Genomic DNA, 22,753 nt, shown 5'->3' on the forward strand with positions numbered 1-22,753 from the left:
CACATGAGAAAAACTATGTACATATAACGAAGCGTCCTGTATTTTGTGCTTCTATAAATGAAGCTTTCAAAGAGAAATACTATAACGTAAAAATTACCAGAGACATTTATACAATATTGCTCACTTCTAATTCAGCACTGGCGCAGGTCTAGTGAATTGCGAGCTTTTGCGAAAGCCTTATTATTTCTTACCGGGTGGTGTAAAGGCTTCTATTCATTTAGGATTTATTTTGTTGCTTGTGTTTTAAAACATATTTTGTTGTAGAAGCAAAACAAATATGTTATTGAGTGTTTTCTCCAAAACGAGTGTTGCTACATTTTTAAGCAAAGCAACATGATCTTCAACGCAAGTTTATTAAAAGTATCACTGATGTTATGCTGAAAAAAGCTGGATAAGAGAATTGATGATTTGCAATTAGAAAATGGCTGTGAATAAAGGTATGCGCAATATTCTTCTCATTTCTCATCTATAATAAATATGTTCTTTTAATAAAATTTGTTTGATTTGATTGTTTATTTTTTGTAAGTTTTCTAAAACGTTTGGGGCCCTATTAGTACTGTTTTGGTTGTAAATCAACATACATATCCATACAAATTTCTAATCAATTGAAAAAGGGTACAAAGTTTAGGCAAGAAAAACTCTAAAAAAATAACTGCCGAATTGGTCATGACTCTCATGAATGAAGAAAATAAAAATCATTTTGTTTGTCCAATATATGTCCATGTATTAAGGTTTATGAGGTCTAAAAATTGCACCGCTTTGGGATTTTTTTTTAAGGAAAAAATTAATTTAGCACTGCAAAGTTGTTTCTATCTTTTAATGAACATTTAAAAAGTATAAACAATTTTTGTACTGGTTAAAATAAGTTGAAACAAATGTTTAACACAGAAATTAGTGGAGCGCTGCAGCGCTGGAGCTTCCAACTGGCGTACAAGATACAGCTCGTAATTATTATCTAAAGCAAAAAATTCAAATGGATTTCTAATTATCATGATTTTTTATTCTAGATGAACTAAGAAAACTGAGAGAAATTCCAAAATTTCAACTTTTTGGAGGTTTTAAAGAAAAAAATGTCTTTCTATAAAAAAAAATTCACTTCAACTTGGTATAAAAATCTTGAAAATTTTTTTTTTATCTATTTTGTTAGTTCAAATAGAAGATAATTTAATACTGAAGGGAACAAGCTATGATTCATTTCAAAAGGTTCATTAGTTTTTTTTCATTCATGTACGCCTATTCAAAGAAATCATAAAAATGAAAAGTCGAGAAAAGAAGATAAAGTTTGTACTATAGCTGTCCGGTCACAGCCTAACTACCTAACGCTCGCCTGCCTTTGACTTTGTATCTACGGAAATATTGAGAATTAGGCTCTGTAACTTTGTGTGAATATTCTGAAATATATTAGGAATCGCTTAAAACGAAAACAAAAAAATTGATTTTTTTGACCTTATAAACCAGGCTCGCCCTTAAATGGATAAAAAACGAGGTTAAAAACTGTTGACTTATGCACGCACAGCCATGAACCTATGGCAGTCGGTTCGACGTTGCGGAAGCGACTCGGGAACTTTATACCATAGGCAAACTATAGGCTTAAAAATATTAATTTTTAGTTGATACAACGAAAACACCTATTCTGCCGAGTTTTTGTGACATACGTTAATTTTTATTACTTAAAAACACAAAATGAAACAATGAGTTATAGGAGTTCGAAATTTCCCATATAAATATATTTGTAAAACCCATTCACAACAGCGCAACTTTTATTAAATATTTATTTTGCAGCGCAATACAATAATAGCCTATGGTTTTGGTCATTGGTTACTATGGTTAATGGTTAATGGTTGTAAAGGGTTAAGGAGTAGCCCTTTAGCACTGCGACCATATTGATCTATTGTGCACCCTATGCTTGTACCAGCTCCTTCTGAGGGAGTGATTGAAGGTCTTCATCTGTAAGCATGAACTTGTTTAAAAACCTTTTCCTTCTGTGCGTCAACCCCGGACATTCGATAATGAGATGTTCCATAGACCCCTCATCTTCGCAACAGAATCTGCAGGTGCTGGTGTTAGTTATGCCTAATTTATGTAAGTGTTTGTTGCAGGTGAAGTGGCCCGTGAGGGCGCCTGTGAGAGTGCGAATGCTCTTTTTGTTTAACGTGAGGGCCATGTTGGCTCTTTTAGCGTTGAAACTTAAGAACTTTTTGGCCTACATTGTTCCAATGCTGATTTAATAGAGTTTTGGCCCAGTATTTTATTTTTTGTTTTAGGTTGTTTTTGTTGAATCCGAACATAGGACTAGGTCCGATGAAGTTTTCATCTGCCCCTTTTTTGGCTTGAAAGTCTGCCTTTTCGTTGCCGTCATATCCCTCATGTCCCGGTACCCAAATTAATGATACATTGTTTTTGGATGCCAGATTATTGAGTGCCTTGTGGCATTCTAAGAGGGTTTTTGAGTTGTATGTATAGCTATCTAAAGCTTTTAGGACTGATTGGCTGTCCGAGAGTATTTTAATCCTTACTCTCTTGTGGTTTCTACGTTGCATGATGTTTACTGTTTCCATTATTGCGTATAGTTCCGCTTGGAAGATAGTGGTGTCCTTGGTGAGAGTGTATGATTTGTGGATTCTGGCCCCCACTACACCTGCTCCTACACCATAAGGTGTTTTTGATCCATCAGTGTACCATTTTTGTGAATCATCATTCATCCATTTCGGGTTTGTTTTCCACTCGATCCTCTCAGGAAAGGTAACTGTGTATCCTTTTGCGAAACAGAGGATTGGGTCGATGTGGTCTGAAACTTGAGCCATGCTTATGGTGTTTTTGATTTTATTTAGGATATTTAGGTGACCGGTGAGGTTGCCTAATTTGAAATTTACTTTCATGTGTAGCATGAGTGCTTGCGTAGCTGCTTCCTCTTGGATTGCTATATGAAGTGGTGGGAGATTAAGGAGTGCTTCCATGCCAGCTGTTGGGGTAGTTCTCATAGCCCCTGTGATGCATAGACAAGCAAGCCTTTGTACTTTTCCCAGTTTGGTTATCGCTGTTTGTTGGATAGATTTGCTCCACCATACTAGTGCCCCATACAGTATGATTGGTCTAACCATTTGGGTGTATATCCAGAGGGCCATACTAGGGCTGAGGCCCCAGGATCTCCCTAGTAGTTGTTTGGTTGTCCACAAGGATTTCGTGGCTTTTTTTGTTATATTATTTATGTGTGATTCCCAAGTGAGTTTTTTATCTAAGGTTAAACCTAGATATTTGACCTCTTCCTTTAGTTCTATCACTGTTTCATTTAGTTTCAATGCAGGAAACTCTAACTTTCTTTTTCTTGTGAAGGGGATTATTGTGGTTTTGTTAGGGTTGATCGATAGCCCCTCCTTTTTACACCATTCCCATGTTGCGTTCAAGGCATTTTGCATTAAGTCTGTTAGTGTCCTTTCATGGTTGCCTTTTATTATAACAGATATGTCATCTGCATAACCAATGGTTATAAATCCCTTATTGTTTAGGTGCTGCACCAAGTCATCAACTAGTAGGGACCATAGCAGTGGAGAAAGAACTCCTCCTTGCGGACATCCCTTTACTGTTGTGACATTAAGTTCAGCTTGGCCTAACGAGGCTTTAATAATCCTCTGATTAAGCATTTGGCTTATCCAGTGAGTTAATATTGGGTTTGCACCTCTTTTTTCGAGTGCTGTTTCCATGGATTTGTAATTTGCGTTGTCGAAGGCTCCCTCTATGTCCATAAAGGAACATAGGGCTATTTCTTTTTGATTTAGGGCCTTTTCTATATTGACAACGAGTGTGTGCAGTGCTGTGACTGTGGATTTCCCTTTTTGGTAAGCAAATTGCAGCTTATGAAGGGGTTTTTTGAAGATTACTTCTTCTCTTAGATGGTATTCGAGTAGTTTTTCCATTGTCTTTAGCATGAACGATGATAGACTGATTGGTTTGTAAGATTTTGGAGAGTCAGGGGGTTTGTTACCTCCCTTAGGGATAAATATTACCTTCACTTTCCTCCATATCTTTGGAATGTATTCCAATATTAGGCTAGCTCTGAAGATTTTCACCATGACTCGGATCAGTTCCACAGTGCCTTTGGATAGAATTGCTGGGAATATTCCATCCGGCCCTGGTGATTTAAAGGGTTTAAAGGAGTTAATTGCCCACTCTACCCTTTCGAAATTTATGATTTTATTGACAAATGAGTCCGTAGATCTCCGTTGATGGTGAGTTACCATGTCTAGACTATTGTCGATTGATGGGTCATGACTTTTACAATCTGGGAAGTGAGTCTTTAGAAGAAGCTCTAGTGTTTCTACGAATGTGTTGGTAATAGTTCCGTTTGGACCTTTTAGTGTGCCTATGGGACTTGAGTCACCTTTGGAAAGTGATTTTTGGATTCTATCTCTTGCTGGAGTATCTTTTAGATCCTCGCAGAAGTTTTTCCAAGAGTTTCTTTTGGATTTCCTTAGTTCTTTGTTATAGTTAGTTAGGGATTTCCTATATTCGTTCCATTTGTTTGTTTTCTTTGCAGTGTTGAATAGTTTTCTCGTTGCTTTCCGAAGTTTGTCAAGTTCGTTGTTCCACCAGGGGACCCTCTTCGTGGAGGATTTAATTTTTAGTGGACAACAGTCTTGATATGAGGCCATGATTGAGTCAGTCATTTCTGTTACTGCCTCTTCTAGTTCCTCTGTTGATGTTATTTTGCTTACGCTGTTATTAAGCTTAGCTGAAAGACATTCATTGTATCTTTTCCAGTTTGCTGTTTTTGGGCTTCTGTAAAATGTGGAGAACTTTACTACCCCATTTAGGTCAAAGAGTATGTGTTTGTGGTCAGACATTGAGTCCTCATCCGAGACTCTCCAGTTACTGATCATATTCAAAGATTTGTTAGTAATTAGAGTTAAGTCGAGTACCTCTTGTCGTATTGCGTTTACAAAAGTGGGTTTATTACCCCTGTTTACTATTGTTATATTACTAAGTAATAAAAATTCAAGGATTGACTCACCTCTGTTGTTTGTATTTGTGCTTCCCCATGCCACATTGTGGGAGTTGGCGTCGCATCCAATTACGAGGGTTAGATTGTGCGTTTGGCAATACTCCACTAGGCCTCTTATTTTTTCTGGTGGTAGTATGTCGGCGTCTCCGGGGAAATAAGCTGAGGCGATTACGACCTCTCTCTTGCTTCCGCCAGACTCCGCTTCGACCAGTATTGTTGATGTGTCGCCATCCATGAATTCTGTGAATGGCAAGAATTTAATATTGGTATCTATGATTATCGCAGCGCTAGGTTTGACAGCGCTTTTGTCATAAATTACCTGTGTGTTTTGGACATTGAGGCCTTGAGGACGGCCTCTGTAGATCCAGGGCTCTTGGATCAGCCCTATGTTGATTCCTCCGGCAAGGCTTCTGCTAAGCTCAGGGGTGGCAGCCTTAGCATGGTGAAGATTTGCCTGGAGGCACCTCATTTCGCCGGTTGGTTTTCGGAGTCTTTGGGAGGACTTTCGTCCTCTTCTTGTAACTCCACTGACTCCATTTGGTCAACTAACTCTTCGGTCGTTATATTTTCAGATTTCAGCCTGAGGGTCACTTGTATGAAACGGTAGTTTACCCTACCATTGTACTCCTTCAGGCTGGCGGCTGATTTTTGGTCTACCGCTACGACTAGGCTCTTTTTAGCAGGCCTTTATTCTGCCCCTGCACAAAGTTCAGTATCCTGGCTGTCTCGACTTTGACTGAGTTGGGAAAGTACCCCACTGCGATCCGAGAGTGAGGAATTTTGGATTCCTCTGTGGCCCACAGTGTTGCACCCTCCCACGGCGACGCATTAGAAATGGCCGCCTTGACCCATTCCGCCGAAGTGCTCTCCTTACAATGCAGGACAAGGTATCCTGCCTTGTAAGTAGTGCCCAAGAACGCTGGTTTTGTGGCCATGTTTTTCTCCGCCAGTATTTTGTCTAACAGGAGTTGTTGGATGGAGTCCATTTGTTCGGTTGTCAGTACCGTGTTGGGGTAGTCCCTAGCAAGTACTGCCAACCTGACTCCTGTTGTTATGTCTTTGTATGTGGCAGTGGGCTGCCACTTTTTACTCTTTAGAGCTGTGTCTTTCGATGTGGACGGACCATCATCTTTAGGCCGCTTTTTTGCTGTTGCTTCGGGTGGTGTGTCCTCAACCGACCTTAGTCGTTTCGGCCCCGTCGTTGGTTTTCCTGTGTTTTTGCACATGGGCTCCAGAGCCTTAGCATAAGCTTCTTCTCTGGGTAGCCCTTTTTTTAGGAAGTGTACAAGTCTTCTCTTGCCCGCACCACTGAGCCTTTTTGACTGTTCCGTTTTCGGCCCTTCGCCATCGGTGTTTGGAGTCGTCTTGGCAGTTCTCACGCCTTCAACTGCGGACCGTTCCTCCTTATTAGTTTGAGGCTTGGTGGCCTCTTCCTGTTGAGGTGTGACCGCCTCTGGTTTTTGAGGTTTTTTGTTCGCCTCTTGGTTGAAGCCTTCTTGGCCGCTTCCGCCATTTTTTGGTTTTGATTGCTGGTATTCATTTTGTTCCCACGAGTAAAGGGGTATATCGGTCACCTGCGCCAGTGCCCCGGTAGCGCAGGAAGGCATTTTTGAAATGGGGCCTCGCCAGGGCGCCCCAAGTCCGCATACTAGCGACTAGATCCCCCTCTAGCCAAGCATCCCTCGGCGTATGCTGTTCCACCTTGGATTGGGGATTTATACTTACCCAAGGAAGTTTACTCTTCCCGCCCGACTATATTAGCCAGGACCCCAACAGAGACATGACCGTGCTGGGGTATCCTGTTTCCAGTGGCCACCACGGGGAGGAAATAGTCGCACTTCCGACAGTCTTGCAGTTACGGCACAAAGTCCACGAAGGCCTTTGCGTTATTCCCCCTACAAAGACTGCCAGCAATGGCCACCATTGGTTACTATAATTCTTGTTGTTGCATTACATGAAATTCACTATCTTCCCAAATTGATTTTTTTTAATTTACATAATAAACGGGCTGCGAATTGTCTTTATTTTTGCCAGTTTCTTTAATATTTTAACTATGTAATAGGACTATGAATAAGTTCGTTTCGGTTTTACAACAGATGGCGTAACTTGATTATTATTCCATCGATCCACATTTCCAAACATTCATTGGAGAGCTACTGTCATAAGGCACAAACGTCAGTATAAGTTTTTTATTTGAAGCGTAAACAACAATATTTTTACCACACTTGAAAATGTCGAATTTCGTGCCAAATAATGTGTTTTTGCGGGGAATTCTTCTTCATTATTTTAATATGAAGAAAAAAGCAGCCGAAAGTCATCGTATCTTGGTGGAAGTTTATGGTGAGCATGCTCTATCTGAGCGAACGTGCCAGAAGTGGTTTGCACGCTTTAAAAGTGGTGATTTTGGCTTGGAAGACGAAGAACGCGAGGGTGCGCCGCCAAAGTTCATGGATACCGAATTGGAGGAATTGCTCGATCAAGATCCGGCTCAAACGCAAGAAGAGGTTGCAAAAACTTTGGGAGTTGATCAATCAACCATTTCCAAACGTTTAAAAGCCATGGGAATGATCCGAAAGGTAGGCCATTGGGTGCCGTATGAATTGAAGCCAAGAGACGTTGAACGCCGTTTTATGGCATGCGAACAACTGCTTCAACGGCACAAAAGAAAGGGTTTTTTGCATCGAATTGTGACTGGCGATGAAAAGTGGGTCCATTACGACAATCCAAAACGTCGGGCAACGTATGGATACCCTGGCCATGCTTCAACATCGACGTCGGCGCAGAATATTCATGGCCTGAAGGTTATGCTGTGTATCTGGTGGTACCAGCTGGGTGTTGTGTATTATGAGCTACTGAAACCGAATGAAACGATTACGGGGGATGTCTACCGACGACAATTGATGCGTTTGAGCCGAGCACTGCGAGAAAAACGGCCGCAATACGCCGATAGACACGACAAAGTTATTTTGCAACATGACAATGCTCGGCCACATGTTGCACAAGTGGTCAAAACATACTTAGAAACGCTCAAATGGGATGTCCTACCCCACCCGCTGTATAGTCCAGACCTTGCGCCATCCGATTACTATCTCTTCCGATCGATGCAACATGGCCTGGCTGACCAGCACTTCCGTAATTACGATGAAGTCAAAAAATGGATCGATTCGTGGATTGCGGCAAAACCGACCGAATTTTTCACAAAGGGAATCCGTGAATTGCCAGAAAGATGGGAAAAAGTAGTAGTAAGCGATGGACAATATTTTGAATATTAAATTTGTAACCATTTTACGTCAATAAAGTTTCAAATTTCGAAAAAAAACCGCACGAACTTATTCATAGTCCTATTATTTCCAAATATTTATAAGTATTTATGGGTTCGGTAAAAGCAAATGATTACCCAGAATTACAGAGTTCACTTATTCAAAAATACAACTAAAGATTTCCTCTTTTCACAAAAACCGATGAAATGCTTCCAATAGGTAGATATGTTCTATGCTGTACTTTCCCAAAGAAGTTAAACTCTTGGCGATTAGGTACAAACAAAACAGAACACGCAAGTGACGTCATTAGAAAAAGTATGCGTACAAGAAACTAAAAATTATTCAGAGCAGAACTATTTGGACATCCCTTACATAGCACAATTTCTGCTAGACGTTTCAGCGTCGTTTTACTGAGCTCCGGTGTGAAATTGTGGTGGCATTCGAAGCTGTGAAGCTGTTTGGGAACATTATAAACTAAAGCAGCTAAAGCTTCACAATGCCAGCAACATGCTTGGGGTCACTATCCTGCTGGAAGTAGTAGTCATTTACTAAATCCAACGGCCAACAACTTTACTTGCCATGCACCTCCATATTATTGAACCTCAACCAACTTCTATAGTAGTGTCGTTCTTTTCTTTCACCTTATAATCTTACGAGCCTTAATTCCAAAAATACAAAACTTACTCTCATCCGTCAAAATTACCCTCTTGCAGAACTCACAAGAGTTGCTTATAGGATTTTTCGCAAAAGCAATGCGCTTTTGTCTATCAACAAAAAAAATGAATGAGTACTTACGCGCCACTTTTTTTACAAAATTCCCCGAATAGTATCAGTACCGATTGACCTATTATAATACTCATTTAGATTTCGAACAAGCTGAGCGACTGACAGACTTGCATTTTGCTTAAAACTGTGTGAAATGCTGCACATTGCCCGAGTCGTTAATATCGTGCGCCATTCCGAACATTGTGGGGAGAGAAAAACATCTGTGGAAGATTTTTACCACTCTTTAAAAAGAAGAGTGGGTTCCTCCAACAGTCTGGCCAATTTCTCTAGATGTTTTTCCGTTTTTGAAAAGTTTGAAATTAATTTCCCTTTCAGCGGGGCTTATTTATTTTCCTTTCGATGGCATTGTTTATTTTCACAGTAAAAGCACGTGTTGGGCCCAAACACGTTTTAAAACATTACTTTTATAAGCACTAATAAAATAACTTCCTTTTTGCAATAACTCATTTCAACTTTAACGCAAGAAATCTCCGTTTTACTATTTGTACGCAGAGTTTTCCTGTGTTGCCAAATAAATCAGTGATGTACTCGTATGTTTATCAATAAATAAAGTATAGCCAGATCTACAATACTTTAAGGGGGGCCTCTACTGTAAAACTTAAAAAAAATCGATTTTTTACTTTTTGTTGAAACATACTCAGAAACAACTCCAGAATGTTCCATGAAAATCTTAAAAAGAAATCTTGAATAGTTTTCAAGTTATAAAAGTTTTAGCAAAGCAGGTATAAACTGAGCGCTCGAGCGGTTTACGGTCATATGCGCTTGATAATGCGCTTGTTTAAGCGTGTTTTTCTCGAAACCACGTTTTCAAAATTGCCCACATCACAGCTCCGTGAAAAATTAACATATCAAGCTCAAACTTTGATAGTATATTTTTAACAATATTTACTAGTTTTTAAAGCTATGGTGGGAAAAAATTTATTATTTATAACCCCTTTTTTAATAACAAAATGACAACAAAAAAATGTCGATTTTTTAAAAAACTTCAAAAATTTTACAAAAAAAATTTTTTTTTGCAAGTAATAGGCTTAACAACTAAAAATAATGATATATAATAAAAAAAAATTGGTTTTTTTCATTTCAGATTTTTTTTAAATGCGCGACAGTGTGGGCAGATTTCAAAAGGCGTTTCGGGGGAGCGGCTGTACAGCTGCCATTTTGAAATGAAAATAAATTTAAAAAATTTGTTTGTACACTCAAGACCTGTGTTTATGTAACCCTAAACTTTTTTTTACTAATTAAATTAATACAAGTATGAAAACAAAATCCATGAAAATTTGATTTTTACAGTAGAATCCCCCCTTAAACTCAATCGGATTACTTAGTCGAGTAACAAAAGCATAACATTGCACGAGGAAAATGTGCATGGGACGTATGTTTTCGAATGTCGTATGCTTTGGGAGGGTCTTAACTTTCTGCTAACTTTGTAATACGTCTGATCCCTCCATCAGCAATCAGCGATTTGTAGATATAATATTTTAAGGATGTTACATTATTGACTGCACCCAGTTGTGTGAATACCGATTATGCAAGAATGTTATTCATGGCAGTTCGCCCTATTGTCAGTTTGTTCACTTTTTCATTTCCTCCAATGTTCCGATGTTCCGGGACCCAAACTAAGGTATCTTTAGGTTAGGTATGCATATATACATTCGGCTGCGGCGGTCACGGTTACCATAGACCACTCTTACTCAAATTGTAGTGGCACCACTTAATCTTTTTTCTTTCTGCCGTATCAAAAACTCTTTAATTTTACATTAGATCTATTGCAGAAGCATTTACCATTTATTTTAAATTAACAGATCTGCTTATGTTAAACGAATTGAAGCTCTAAGAAGAACTCGTTGTAAATGATTCTAAAGACTTAGTATTTGCTAATACTCTCTTCTAAAAACTAAAACTTTGAATATATTCAGTAATTGAATGAAATAAGTGATTAGTTTTATCTTTCCGAGCACATTCGAAAAATCAATACCTGACCACCAACTTGATTTTTTTTTATCTAACTATAGCAGCTGAATATTTGGTAAGCCGTGACTACTGCAACTAGTATTATTTAAATATATTAATAATATGCTTGACCTCACCTTAGCCTCTTCTACACTAAGGTATCGAATATCTGATTGGAGGGTGCTCTGCGCTCATTCCTTTTCGGATCACAGATACATCCAGTTTTCTCTGAATGAAACCAAACCGAATAGATCCTCCTACAGGGACCTTAGGAGCACGGACTGGGACCTATACTGCAGAAACCTGCAGGTTTTCCTTCCGGAAGCACCGCAAGAAAACGCGGATCTCTCGGAAGAATCTATAGATGTATTGGTGGAGACATTCACCGCTGCGTGCAACAGAGCCTTCGAGCGAAAAGCGGCCTTGGTGGACAACCGAGCTCACGGAAATCAGGGCTTCATGTAGGCGGCTCTTTAATAGAGCCAGAAGACTTAAGTCTCCCTCGGGATGGGAACTGTGCAAAGTAGGACTAGGAATTTACAAGTCCGAAATCAGGAAAGCGAAGCGAGACTCATGGCGGAGATTCTGCGAAAGCGTGGAGGGCTGTCATGAGTCCGCGAGAAATCAGGGCTTCATGTAGGCGGCTCTTTTTTAGAGCCAGAAGACTTAAGTCTCCCTCGGGATGGGAACTGTACAAAGTAGGACTGTGAATTTACAAGTCCGAAATCAGGAAAGCGAAGCGAGACTCATGGCGGAGATTCTGCGAAAGCGTGGAGGGCTGTCATGAGTCCGCGAGATTCAGACGTATTCTCTCGAGGAACTCCACACCTGTGGGGTACCTGCAAGACAGCTCGGGGTGCTGGACCATGAGCAGCGACGAGTCACTCCGGTTACTCCTTGACGCCCATTTTCCGACAAATCCGGACTCGCTTAATATCGGCTGGGATAGGACGCATAGCACTCCACACACCCACCACCGCTGGCTGAAAAGGGACGCCTGGCTTGGGCGATTGACTCTTTCAAACCCTTCAAGTCACCTGGGCCCGATGGCATTATACCGGCTCAACTGCAGAAATCTGCTGAGGTATCTTGTCATTGGCTTCTTCCCATTTAGGCGAGCTGCATAGATAGGGGTTACACACCCAGATCTTGGAGGGCTGTGAGAGTAACTTTCATACCCAAGGCAGGTAAGATTTCACAAGTATCCCCTAAGGATTTCAGACCAATCAGTCTCTCCTCGTTCCTCCTAAAAACCCTGGAGAGGCTGATTGATCTGCACATAAGGAGTGAAATTCCTCGGGGGGCGTTTATCGTACGCTCGACATGCTTACTGTAAAGGAAGATCGGTAGAGTCTGCTTTGCATACAATTGTTAAGGACATCGAGGTGTCCCTCCAGAAGGAGTTCGCTGTGGGTGCCTTCCTCGACATTGAGGGGGCTTTTAATAATGTCCTCCCGGAGGCAATCACCAGGTCGCTAGGTAAACTAGGAGTCGGAACCGAACTTATAAGGCTTATCCTCCTTACCAATAGAAAGGTCGTGGCAAAATAGGGTGACACCTCTCTCCGCCGGCAGGTGAACAGAGGTACTCCGCAAGGCGGTGTTCTCTCGCCACTACTCTGGGTTGCCGTACTTAACGGTCTGCTGGAGGAGCTGGAGGGGAGGGGCTGTAAGGTGATTGCCTACGCGGATGACGTGGCACTTATTGTCAGAGGCAAGTTTCTAGATACTCTGATGGAACTGATGCAGGGTTATCTGAATCTAGTTATAAATTGGACCGCAAATTGCGGCCTATCGATAAATCCTCTGAACACGGAGCTCGTCTTATTTACGAGGAAATACAAAATACCACGAGTGTTTCTCCCCTCAATATCGGGCGCTGCGTTGGTGCTCTCTGACAAGGTGAAGTACCTGGGACTCATCCTTGACAGAGGTCTTACATGGAAGCCAAACATTGAGGAGAGAATCAGAAAGACAACAGTCGCCCTCTATGGTTGCAGGGGCGCTATCGGTAAAAGATGGGGCCTCTCGCCTAAAGTCACTTTTTGGCTTTATAACACGATTATAAAACCAATCTTGCTATACGGAGTCCTTGTCTGGTGGAACTCGCTAGAAAGGATGGTATCAGTTAAGAAGCTGGAGAGGGTACAAAGGTCTGCCCTCATTGGAATCAGTGGGTCTCTCCGTACCACTCCTACTCTAGCGCTTAACGCTATGCTGAATGTGGCGCCCGTGGACATTGTAGGAAAGACTACCGCTGCACGCGCCGCAATCAGATTATGGTGTTCGGGCCATAGGCTAGACTTAAGTTACGAACACTCTAGCATTCTTAAAAACTTTGAGTTCTTCAATTATACATAATTTTTCACAAACATTGTATTTCACCTTAAAAGTTTACGAATGACTCAACGGAAAACAAACCTTTCCACTGCATTTCTTTAAGCTTACAGTAAATTTAAATTATAATTTAGATAAATGCCTAATGTTACTTTTGCACTGCTTATAGATACATATTTTATTTTGTTACATAAAATTGTTTAACATTTTATTTATAATATTTGGCATCTGGTAGCTCATTTCAGCCAATTCGTCTGTTGCTGGTTCTCTTACCCTTTCTGTTAAATGCTTTTATGCTCACGCTTCAGAATAATACATCCGCTACACACGAATATGAAATTTCAGCTGAGTTTCTGTTACTCTCTTTGCAGCAAAAAGCTTAATAGCAAGAAATTCTCCAATAACTGTTGTTATTTGTTTAGTTTCTGTTATCAAATTAGGCACCTATTGTTATCATTAAGACACAGTTTGCCAGCAAGTCGAATTGATTGGTAGCATCGTAGAGGTAAATAAAGTGAAAGCAGAAGCGCTCCACAATGCTTTCAATTAGTGCTTAATAGGCAGAAATAAATCACTCAGTGTATTGCAAACATAAAAGCACATAAAAGCATTTACACGAGTATGCTTACGAGCACGAATATGAACATTATACAGCACTTCATGCAAAGGCGTGGCAACTAACAAATTTAAACACTCTTCATTCTCTTTCAAGTAGATAGCTCAGAGCTTGATTTTTTAGGAGTCCCATTCCTTTTAATAGCCAAAAAGAAGCTCTTTATAACATTTGATTACAGAGTTTTTTCCTTTCATTTTCGCTACAGAATTTGTGCCCTCCAAGGCATAGAATTTATCCGGCGGCTCGATGGCCGTCATATAGTTTTTTTGTCATTCACTCAGCATCACAGACGTCATCACCCGCTTTTTACCGTCACTTCGAGTCCGTGTAGGATGTCACAAAAATACTAGCATCCATAAGAAAAAGTGGGCCATGATTGAAATGTCGCACATACAAATCTGCGATAAACGATACGAATGATAATAGAAGAAATCATAATGAATGTTATTAAATGTGAATGCGTAGTGTAAGTATGCTGAAAATATGGTATTGCTAGACTGCTATCGGTGGTCGTTGGTAAATGGCTTTGTTGCGCCCGTGTGATGACACAGTGGGAGAGTAAATGATTGTCGCATGAATGATTGTTGAAGGGGAGTACAAACGTACAAGCAAACTTGTGTACCTGGACGTCTTTATTGATGATAAAAAAATGTTACGTAGTTCAACTGATGAACTGATTCTGCAACGAAATGACGCACTAAATCGCTAAATTACACTTTTGTTCGCCATGAGACTGACAGATTGTCATAGTTTATGATTAGTGAATGATAGAAATTAATTTATTGAATAACCTAAACAAAGCTCCACAAAAATTGTATGAACTTATAAGCCTTAAATGGGGATTATCATTATTGCTTTTATATATACGTAACCAGATCAAAAATAGATTTCAAGATATTTTTATAAACGGCTTTTGAAGCCCTTGATGTGCGCTTATAGACCTTATGAGCGTGCACTCTTTATTAGATGTCTGGCTGAGCTCTAATTAGCGACGTAAGGCTTAAAGTTATTCCACAAATGGAGGGACATACTGCAGATAGCTTTTTTATGAGGAGAGTTTTCATGGCAGAAATATACTCGGAGGTTTGCCATTGCCAGCCGGGTAGTGACCGCAATTAAAAACAAAATGGTTCTATTTTTTGGTGTTTTGTACTCACACCTTTTCGGCTAAGGGTTCTTCCAGAAGCTTGGATACTACTACCGCTATTCTCGGTTCTCCCTAATCTCTCTTCGTTGTTCAATTAGATTTAAAATATTGTCTTGAGCTTTCCGCCGGTAGTATAAGGTATGGAATATTTTATAGCTTAGAAGATTTCAGCCAATTCGGGCCCGTGGAGTTAGAAATACAAAACAGAGTAGAAAATTCGATGAACATTTTAAAAATAAAAAAAAAGAGAAGACATTTTCATACGAGAAAGGAGATTTGTAATATAATAATCTCTCAGTTATTATATATGTCATCTCTTAATTTTTACTCAACAAAGGTGATGTGGAGATACGGGGAGTATATCTTAACTTTGGTTGTTAAATTTTTACATTTTCATCATGAACATATGTATGTGTAATAAATAATTTTCCTTTGACTATCAAAAGTTCTTCCACCATGCTTTTGTACTAGTAACATTATTTTCAAACACTTTTCAATGTCCTGAAACTCTTAACACATTCCTAATAACATATTAGTCAACTTGTGTATATATTCGTTTATGCATCCTTCTGGAAATTGTGTACCTGCACGCATAAACTGCTGTCCGAAAGTAATCGGGACCACCACGACGTATACTCAACACATTGTTGTGGCGATAAGTAATAGGACTATGAATAAGTTCGTGCGGTTTTACAACAGATGGCGTAACTTGATTATTATTCCATCGATCCACATTTCCAAACATTCATTGGAGAGCTACTGTCGTAAGGCACAAACGTCAGTATAAGTTTTTTATTTGAAGCGTAAACAACAATATTTTTACCACACTTGAAAATGTCGAATTTCGTGCCAAATAATGTGTTTTTGCGGGGAATTCTTCTTCATTATTTTAATATGAAGAAAAAAGCAGCCGAAAGTCATCGTATCTTGGTGGAAGTTTATGGTGAGCATGCTCTATCTGAGCGAACGTGCCAGAAGTGGTTTGCACGCTTTAAAAGTGGTGATTTTGGCTTGGAAGACGAAGAACGCGAGGGTGCGCCGCCAAAGTTCATGGATACCGAATTGGAGGAATTGCTCGATCAAGATCCGGCTCAAACGCAAGAAGAGGTTGCAAAAACTTTGGGAGTTGATCAATCAACCATTTCCAAACGTTTAAAAGCCATGGGAATGATCCGAAAGGTAGGCCATTGGGTGCCGTATGAATTGAAGCCAAGAGACGTTGAACGCCGTTTTATGGCATGCGAATAACTGCTTCAACGGCACAAAAGAAAGGGTTTTTTGCATCGAATTGTGACTGGCGATGAAAAGTGGGTCCATTACGACAATCCAAAACGTCGGGCAACGTATGGATACCCTGGCCATGCTTCAACATCGACGTCGGCGCAGAATATTCATGGCCTGAAGGTTATGCTGTGTATCTGGTGGGACCAGCTGGGTGTTGTGTATTATGAGCTACTGAAACCGAATGAAACGATTACGGGGGATGTCTACCGACGACAATTGATGCGTTTGAGCCGAGCACTGCGAGAAAAACGGCCGCAATACGCCGATAGACACGACAAAGTTATTTTGCAACATGACAATGCTCGGCCACATGTTGCACAAGTGGTCAAAACATACTTAGAAACGCTCAAATGGGATGTCCTACCCCACCCGCCGTATAGTCCAGACCTTGCGCCATCCGATTACTATCTCTTCCGATCGATGCAACATGGCCTGGCTGACCAGCACTTCCGTAATTACGATGAAGTCAAAAAATGGATCGATTCGTGGATTGCGGCAAAACCGACCGAATTTTTCACAAAGGGAATCCGTGAATTGCCAGAAAGATGGGAAAAAGTAGTAGTAAGCGATGGACAATATTTTGAATATTAAATTTGTAACCATTTTACGTCAATAAAGTTTCAAATTTCGAAAAAAAACCGCACGAACTTATTCATAGTCCAATCTCTAAGCGATTGTTTACTTTGGGGAATTTACTTATTTATAATGCTTCATTACTAATTTTAGTTTCCAGTTGTTGTTTTTATTAATGCTTTTTGTTACTAATACGTTAAGTGTTGGATAGTTTAAGTAGATAACTTTGCTGGTCGCAAAATGGGCTGACCTCTGCAATTTTGCAGTGATTTTTTGTTGTTGTTGAGGTGGTTGAACATTTCTTAGCTGAAATGCTCCTAACTAGTATCCTTTATCTCGATGACTGAGATCTCCTTAATTTGCTGTAGGAAAGGCTTACCGAAGGATCGGAGTCGTGCCCTGGCTAGTCCCGGACATTCACATAAATAGTGGAACAGACTTTCCTTCGCCCCTTCCGCTTGACAGCTTCTACAGATAGGATTGAAGGGTAGATTGAGTCTAGCTGCATGATCCCCTACTTTCCAATGTCCTGTAAGGGTTGCAGTGATACGTGAAATGTTTGCCCGAGAACATCCTAACAGGTCATTCGTCCTTTGGATTTTATATGACAGCCATGTGTTTTTTGTTGTGATACATGTAGGTATTTGCTTCCATCTTCTTTCGGCTAAAGCATGATAGTGTGAAGCAATAGATGCTTTTAGTGTGTTCAGTGGGGTGGAAACTGCCACCGCCTCTGCTATGTCTAGTGTCGAGCCCTTTCTTGCTAGCTCATCCGCTATCTCATTGCCTCGTATGTTCCTATGACCGGGAACCCATATCAGGGTAATTTCAAGCCAATGGCTGAGCAGTTTCAGCTCCTCTCTACACTGTAGGACCAGTTTGGATGAAATGTAGTTAGAGTCTAAGGCCTTAATAGCTGCACCAACTACCTTGTAGAGTTCTAGGGATTTGCATGCTTCTCTGATCGCTAAAAGTTCTGCCTGGAACACGGTGGCATAATCAGGAAGACGAATTGATTGAGATAGGTTGAGTGGCTCCGAATGGAAGCCAGCTCGCACACCACAGTTCATCTTAGAACCATCGGTATAAATTTCGATATCGTGTCTTCCAATCACCTCTCCTTTGCTTCACTCGGCTCTCGGTGGAAAACGTACCGGAAAGCCTTTCTTGAAGTTGAGGTCGGGGACTGTGTAGTCTGATCCGTTTTTGAGCAGTGGGGGTCCCTGTAGGAGGATCTTACTGTGACCGTACGGCCTTGTTGTCCAGCTTCTTATGTCTCTGAGTCTCACCGCGCTGCAAGTAGCTATTGTTTTAATGTGTAAATCTAATGGCAATAGATGTGTTAGTACATTGAGCGCTTCAGTAGGACTGGTGCTAAGCGCTCCTATAGTTAAGATACACGTTGTTCTTTGTATCTTGTTCAGCTTAGTTTTGTTGTATTTCCTTTCTGTTGCAGGCCACCAAACTAGTGCCGCATATGTTAGTATTGGCCTTACAATGGCTGTGTAGGACCAGTTGGATAATTTTGGTTGGAGACCACATTTTTTCCCCAACATTCTCTTACACGTGTAAAGTGCTATAATCAGTGATTTCTTAGAGGTCACATATTTTTGCGTTGCAATGGAGGAAGTCACGCAGAGACCCTTTTGGTCCATAGCGATATCAGATCATAATTCTTTTTTTAGCGATAATATGCATCCAGATACTACGCTCAAGCCCCTGTTCATATCATTCTAGCATAATCTAGTTTTCGAGAGAGCTGGAGAGTAGCTGTAACTTGCCAGTGCTCTGTTAAAATACCAACTATAGTTCTACAGTTCTTTCTATCGAACGATATAACCCTTTTAGTATACTTGTCATCATATGCGTGTTTACACATGATCCTGGTAACTTTGAAATTGGTTAAGCTAAGCCATCTGCCTTTTGCCTTTCTTAGCAATATACATATACGCCATGTGAAGGTGAAGAGATAGAGATAGAAATAGAGATAGAGATAGAGATAGAAATAGAGATAGAGATAGAGATAGAGATAGAAATAGAAATAGAAATAGAAATAGAAATAGAAATAGAGATAGAGATAGCGATGGAGATAGAGATAGAGATAGAGATAGAGATAGAGATAGAGATAGAGATAGAGATAGAGATAGAGATAGTGATAGAGATAGAGATAGAGATAGAGATAGAGATAGAGATAGAGATAGAGATAGAGATAGAGATAGAGATAGAGATAGAGATAGAGATAGAGATAGAGATAGAGATAGAGATAGAGATAGAGATAGAGATAGAGATAGAGATAGAGATAGAGATAGAGATAGAGATAGAGATAGAGATAGAGATAGAGATAGAGATAGAGATAGAGATAGAGATAGAGATAGAGATAGAGATAGAGATAGAGATAGAGATAGAGATAGAGATAGTGATAGAGATAGAGATAGAGATAGAGATAGAGATAGATATAGAGATAGAGATAGAGATAGAGATAGAGATAGAGATAGAGATAGAGATAGAGATAGAGATAGAGATAGAGATAGAGATAGAGATAGAGATAGAGATAGAGATAGAGATAGAGATAGAGATAGAGATAGAGATAGAGATAGAGATAGAGATAGAGATAGAGATAGAGATAGAGATAGAGATAGAGATAGAGATAGAGATAGAAATAGAGATAGTGATAGAGATAGAGATAGAGATAGAGATAGAGATAGAGATAGAGATAGAGATAGAGATAGAGATAGAGATAGAGATAGAGATAGAGATAGAGATAGAGATAGAGATAGAGATAGAGATAGAGATAGAGATAGAGATAGAGATAGAGATAGAGATAGAGATAGAGATAGAGATAGAGATAGAGATAGAGATGGAGATAGAGAGTGTAATGTAGATAAAGGTAACAAGACTTTCACTTACTTTCCTTTTTTTTTTTGACCCAACTTGTTTGAAAATTCGTGGAAAACTAAACGAGTTTGTTTGTCGTGTACTACGGATTGAGTACCAATTTCATACTGTTTTGGTTTTAGACCTTCAGGAAGCTAATGCTATTCTAATCTTTCACAGTAATTTTTCCGGATGTTATAATAATCTACCAATCATTGCTTAACTTCTAATTTACTCCACCACTTTTTCTCGAAAATGTTTAATAGTGCGACGAGCATTTCAACTATCTAAAGAAAGAACGAATAAAGATCGTTAATGACAACGTTACATTGTTAATGTAAGTTTATGCTAAAAATTACCAAAGTTTTCGAAAAAAATATCGAATTATAACTCATCATTCGTAGGGTTGCGAAGGGGCATAAAAACTAGTATTTTCAATAAGTGGAACAAAAAACTCAATTGATTGTAATTTTTTGTGTAATATATTTACTTCCCAAAAAAAGAAAAAATACTACCTATTCGATAATAACCTTTTTTTATTACTGTTTTGCAGGTAAGTTTTCACCTTCAAAAATCACAAGGCGAAAATGCTGGTTTTGGCTTTGCAAATACTCAGTGCAGGTAAGGTTTTAGTAACGATGCACTCGTTAAAGTTTCGTAATAAACACATACTTTTGAGTTCAAAACTAAGTTTTGGTGTTGAATTGACGCGAAAGGTTTGCGTATACGAAATCATTTATTTGGCGTTTTTTCGTCACGCTCTTCTCAACACCAGTGAGATATACAGCGGGAATGGTGAGGCTAGTGTTGGGTACACATTTCATGTATATCATAAAATTAATGAAGTTCTTAAACTCAATTAAAGTGGCACGTCACTTTTAGACTAAAAGCAGAAAATGAAATAAGTTAAGTATACGCAGGGCTGAGCCATGCATTAACGCAGTTTGTGCGACCGAAAATCTCGGGATGCATACATGCCTACAAATATTGATTAATATAGTTCTGATTTTATTGTTTCATTCATTTCACGTATTTCTTCCAATACTTACTTTTGATTTTGTTTTTCAAAGTTGGTCAAGATTCCTTAATTTGCGAAAAAATAGTAGAATTAGTATATATAATATAAGTGCCTATAAAAGATAAAAGTAGTAAATACGATTCTAAAATTTCTTATATGCCAATTTATAATCAAATTGATTATAACTTGAAAGTTTCCACCTCTTCATGTGCAACGCAAAGCCTTCCATAAAATTAATAATATCGTATTTTTCTGTGTTTTGTTAAGGTACTCTAAAAGCGTTAAATTGAAAAAGAAACCATTTACGGGTATCTCTTTTAAACCCTTTATTGAAAAGCGCATTTGTCATCACATTAACTTCTATAGCTATTTACATATGCCAGCGAGCAGAAAATCGCCGAACACGCAAAACACTTTTCTTATTTATACCTCATCACAAACAAAATAAATATGCGTTATTGCTAAAACTGTGAACATATCTGCGAGATGAGTGTACCAACTTAAAAAAAATAATTGTCGAAAATCGAATGTACGTAGTCCACAAAATTTGAAAATTCGCCTCGTATACTTAAAAATTGCATATACACCTGATTCAGCCACGCCCTCAAATAGCAAATAGTCGAATAACAAAATCATGATAGATGTACTTTGGCTCACGAATCTCAATTGCATTTAAAAGACAATAACACTAAAAGTGAAATAAAGTTCTCGTAAATTCTTCTTTACTTAGTTTTTATTGGCCTCGTAATGGAAAATATATCTTGGCTTAGAAAAAAATAACTAGCCTCTGGCCCTATCTAAATAGTTTTTGGAAGTAAAATACTATCTTTTATACAAAGAATGCTACGTGAACACTGTTGGGAACGCATCTATGGTAAACAAAAATTATTGGTGTTCAAGTGCTAAAAATTTAGTCTAATCATTTAAACAAACTCTGATTTCTAATAAAAATTCTCCTCAGAAAGTTAGTGTTACCAGGATCACTTGACTAAAATCCAATTTCTGTTGCTCACAAATATATTCCCTCCAGGATGCCTTTCAGAACATCAATTAAGGTAAGGACTCTCAGTAAGCCAAAATGGAGCTTAAAGTGGAGGTGTCTCTTTCATATTCAAGAATTGGTACTACTACTTTAATATTATCCACTGTAGACAATAGTATATTGACAAATCTTTAGTTGATTACAGCCTGCCATCCAATCTCTATGCTCTTAACTCAAAAATAATAGTGATAAAACAGCATTTGATAAAAAAAAAAGACTTAGTACCAGAAATATGTAAAATGAGAAAGACCTCAATAATACGAACTGCGACCGACCACGAAGCACAACAATCGTATCTCTGTATAAAAAATTGTAGTCAAGCTAGAGAGAAACCTCAAACAAAAGGGGCAGAAGCACAGTTTTTTACCCATTGAGAATAAGTAATAAAAAGCGGCTTATAAAGGCGAAAGTGAAAGTGAAAAAAGTTAGTTGAATAAACCGCACTGAATAATTTATCGATTGGCTAACTACGCTACTTAAAGACAGAAAGTACAACCACTAATCTCTACAAGTATTTTCACAATTTCCTTTCTGTACATCGATCTATATTTCTCCATTCTCTATGTTCCCTATGTTTCTTGTATTTCAATGAAATGGGATTAATCGCCCGCCTATTCACCCATTCGTCTGCTTGTTGGCATGCTGACTAATGGGATGACGACCTGCATGCTCATTCGCAGACGCTGCCGTCGATTGTCTGTCACATATTCCTCTATAAGTATATTATATAGATATAAAGAAAAAAGTCAGGCCTCTCTATATGCATAGTTCAACACATTCCAAGAAGCAGCATTTTTCATCGCAAAGCAACATACAAATCATTGATGCTTTTTGCAAAGCCCTACTCCAGCTTACTTCTCTCTTTTTG

General features: G+C 39.2%; 1 protein-coding gene across 1 annotated transcript in view; it reads left to right on the top strand.

The window, feature by feature from the left end:
- The window catches only part of LOC128858522 (cAMP-specific 3',5'-cyclic phosphodiesterase-like), a 60,171-nt gene extending 39,324 nt beyond the window's left edge, over positions 1 to 20,847 (top strand). The window contains exon 2 of the mRNA XM_054094884.1: positions 20,379 to 20,847. Within this exon, the coding sequence (XP_053950859.1) occupies positions 20,379 to 20,382 (4 nt within the window). The 3' untranslated portion in view covers positions 20,383 to 20,847. The remainder of the gene's footprint in view (positions 1 to 20,378) is intronic.
- The last annotated feature ends 1,906 nt before the right edge of the window (positions 20,848 to 22,753 follow it).

Source organism: Anastrepha ludens, chromosome 3 (assembly GCF_028408465.1).
Source record: "Anastrepha ludens isolate Willacy chromosome 3, idAnaLude1.1, whole genome shotgun sequence".
Lineage (NCBI taxonomy): Eukaryota > Metazoa > Arthropoda > Insecta > Diptera > Tephritidae > Anastrepha > Anastrepha ludens.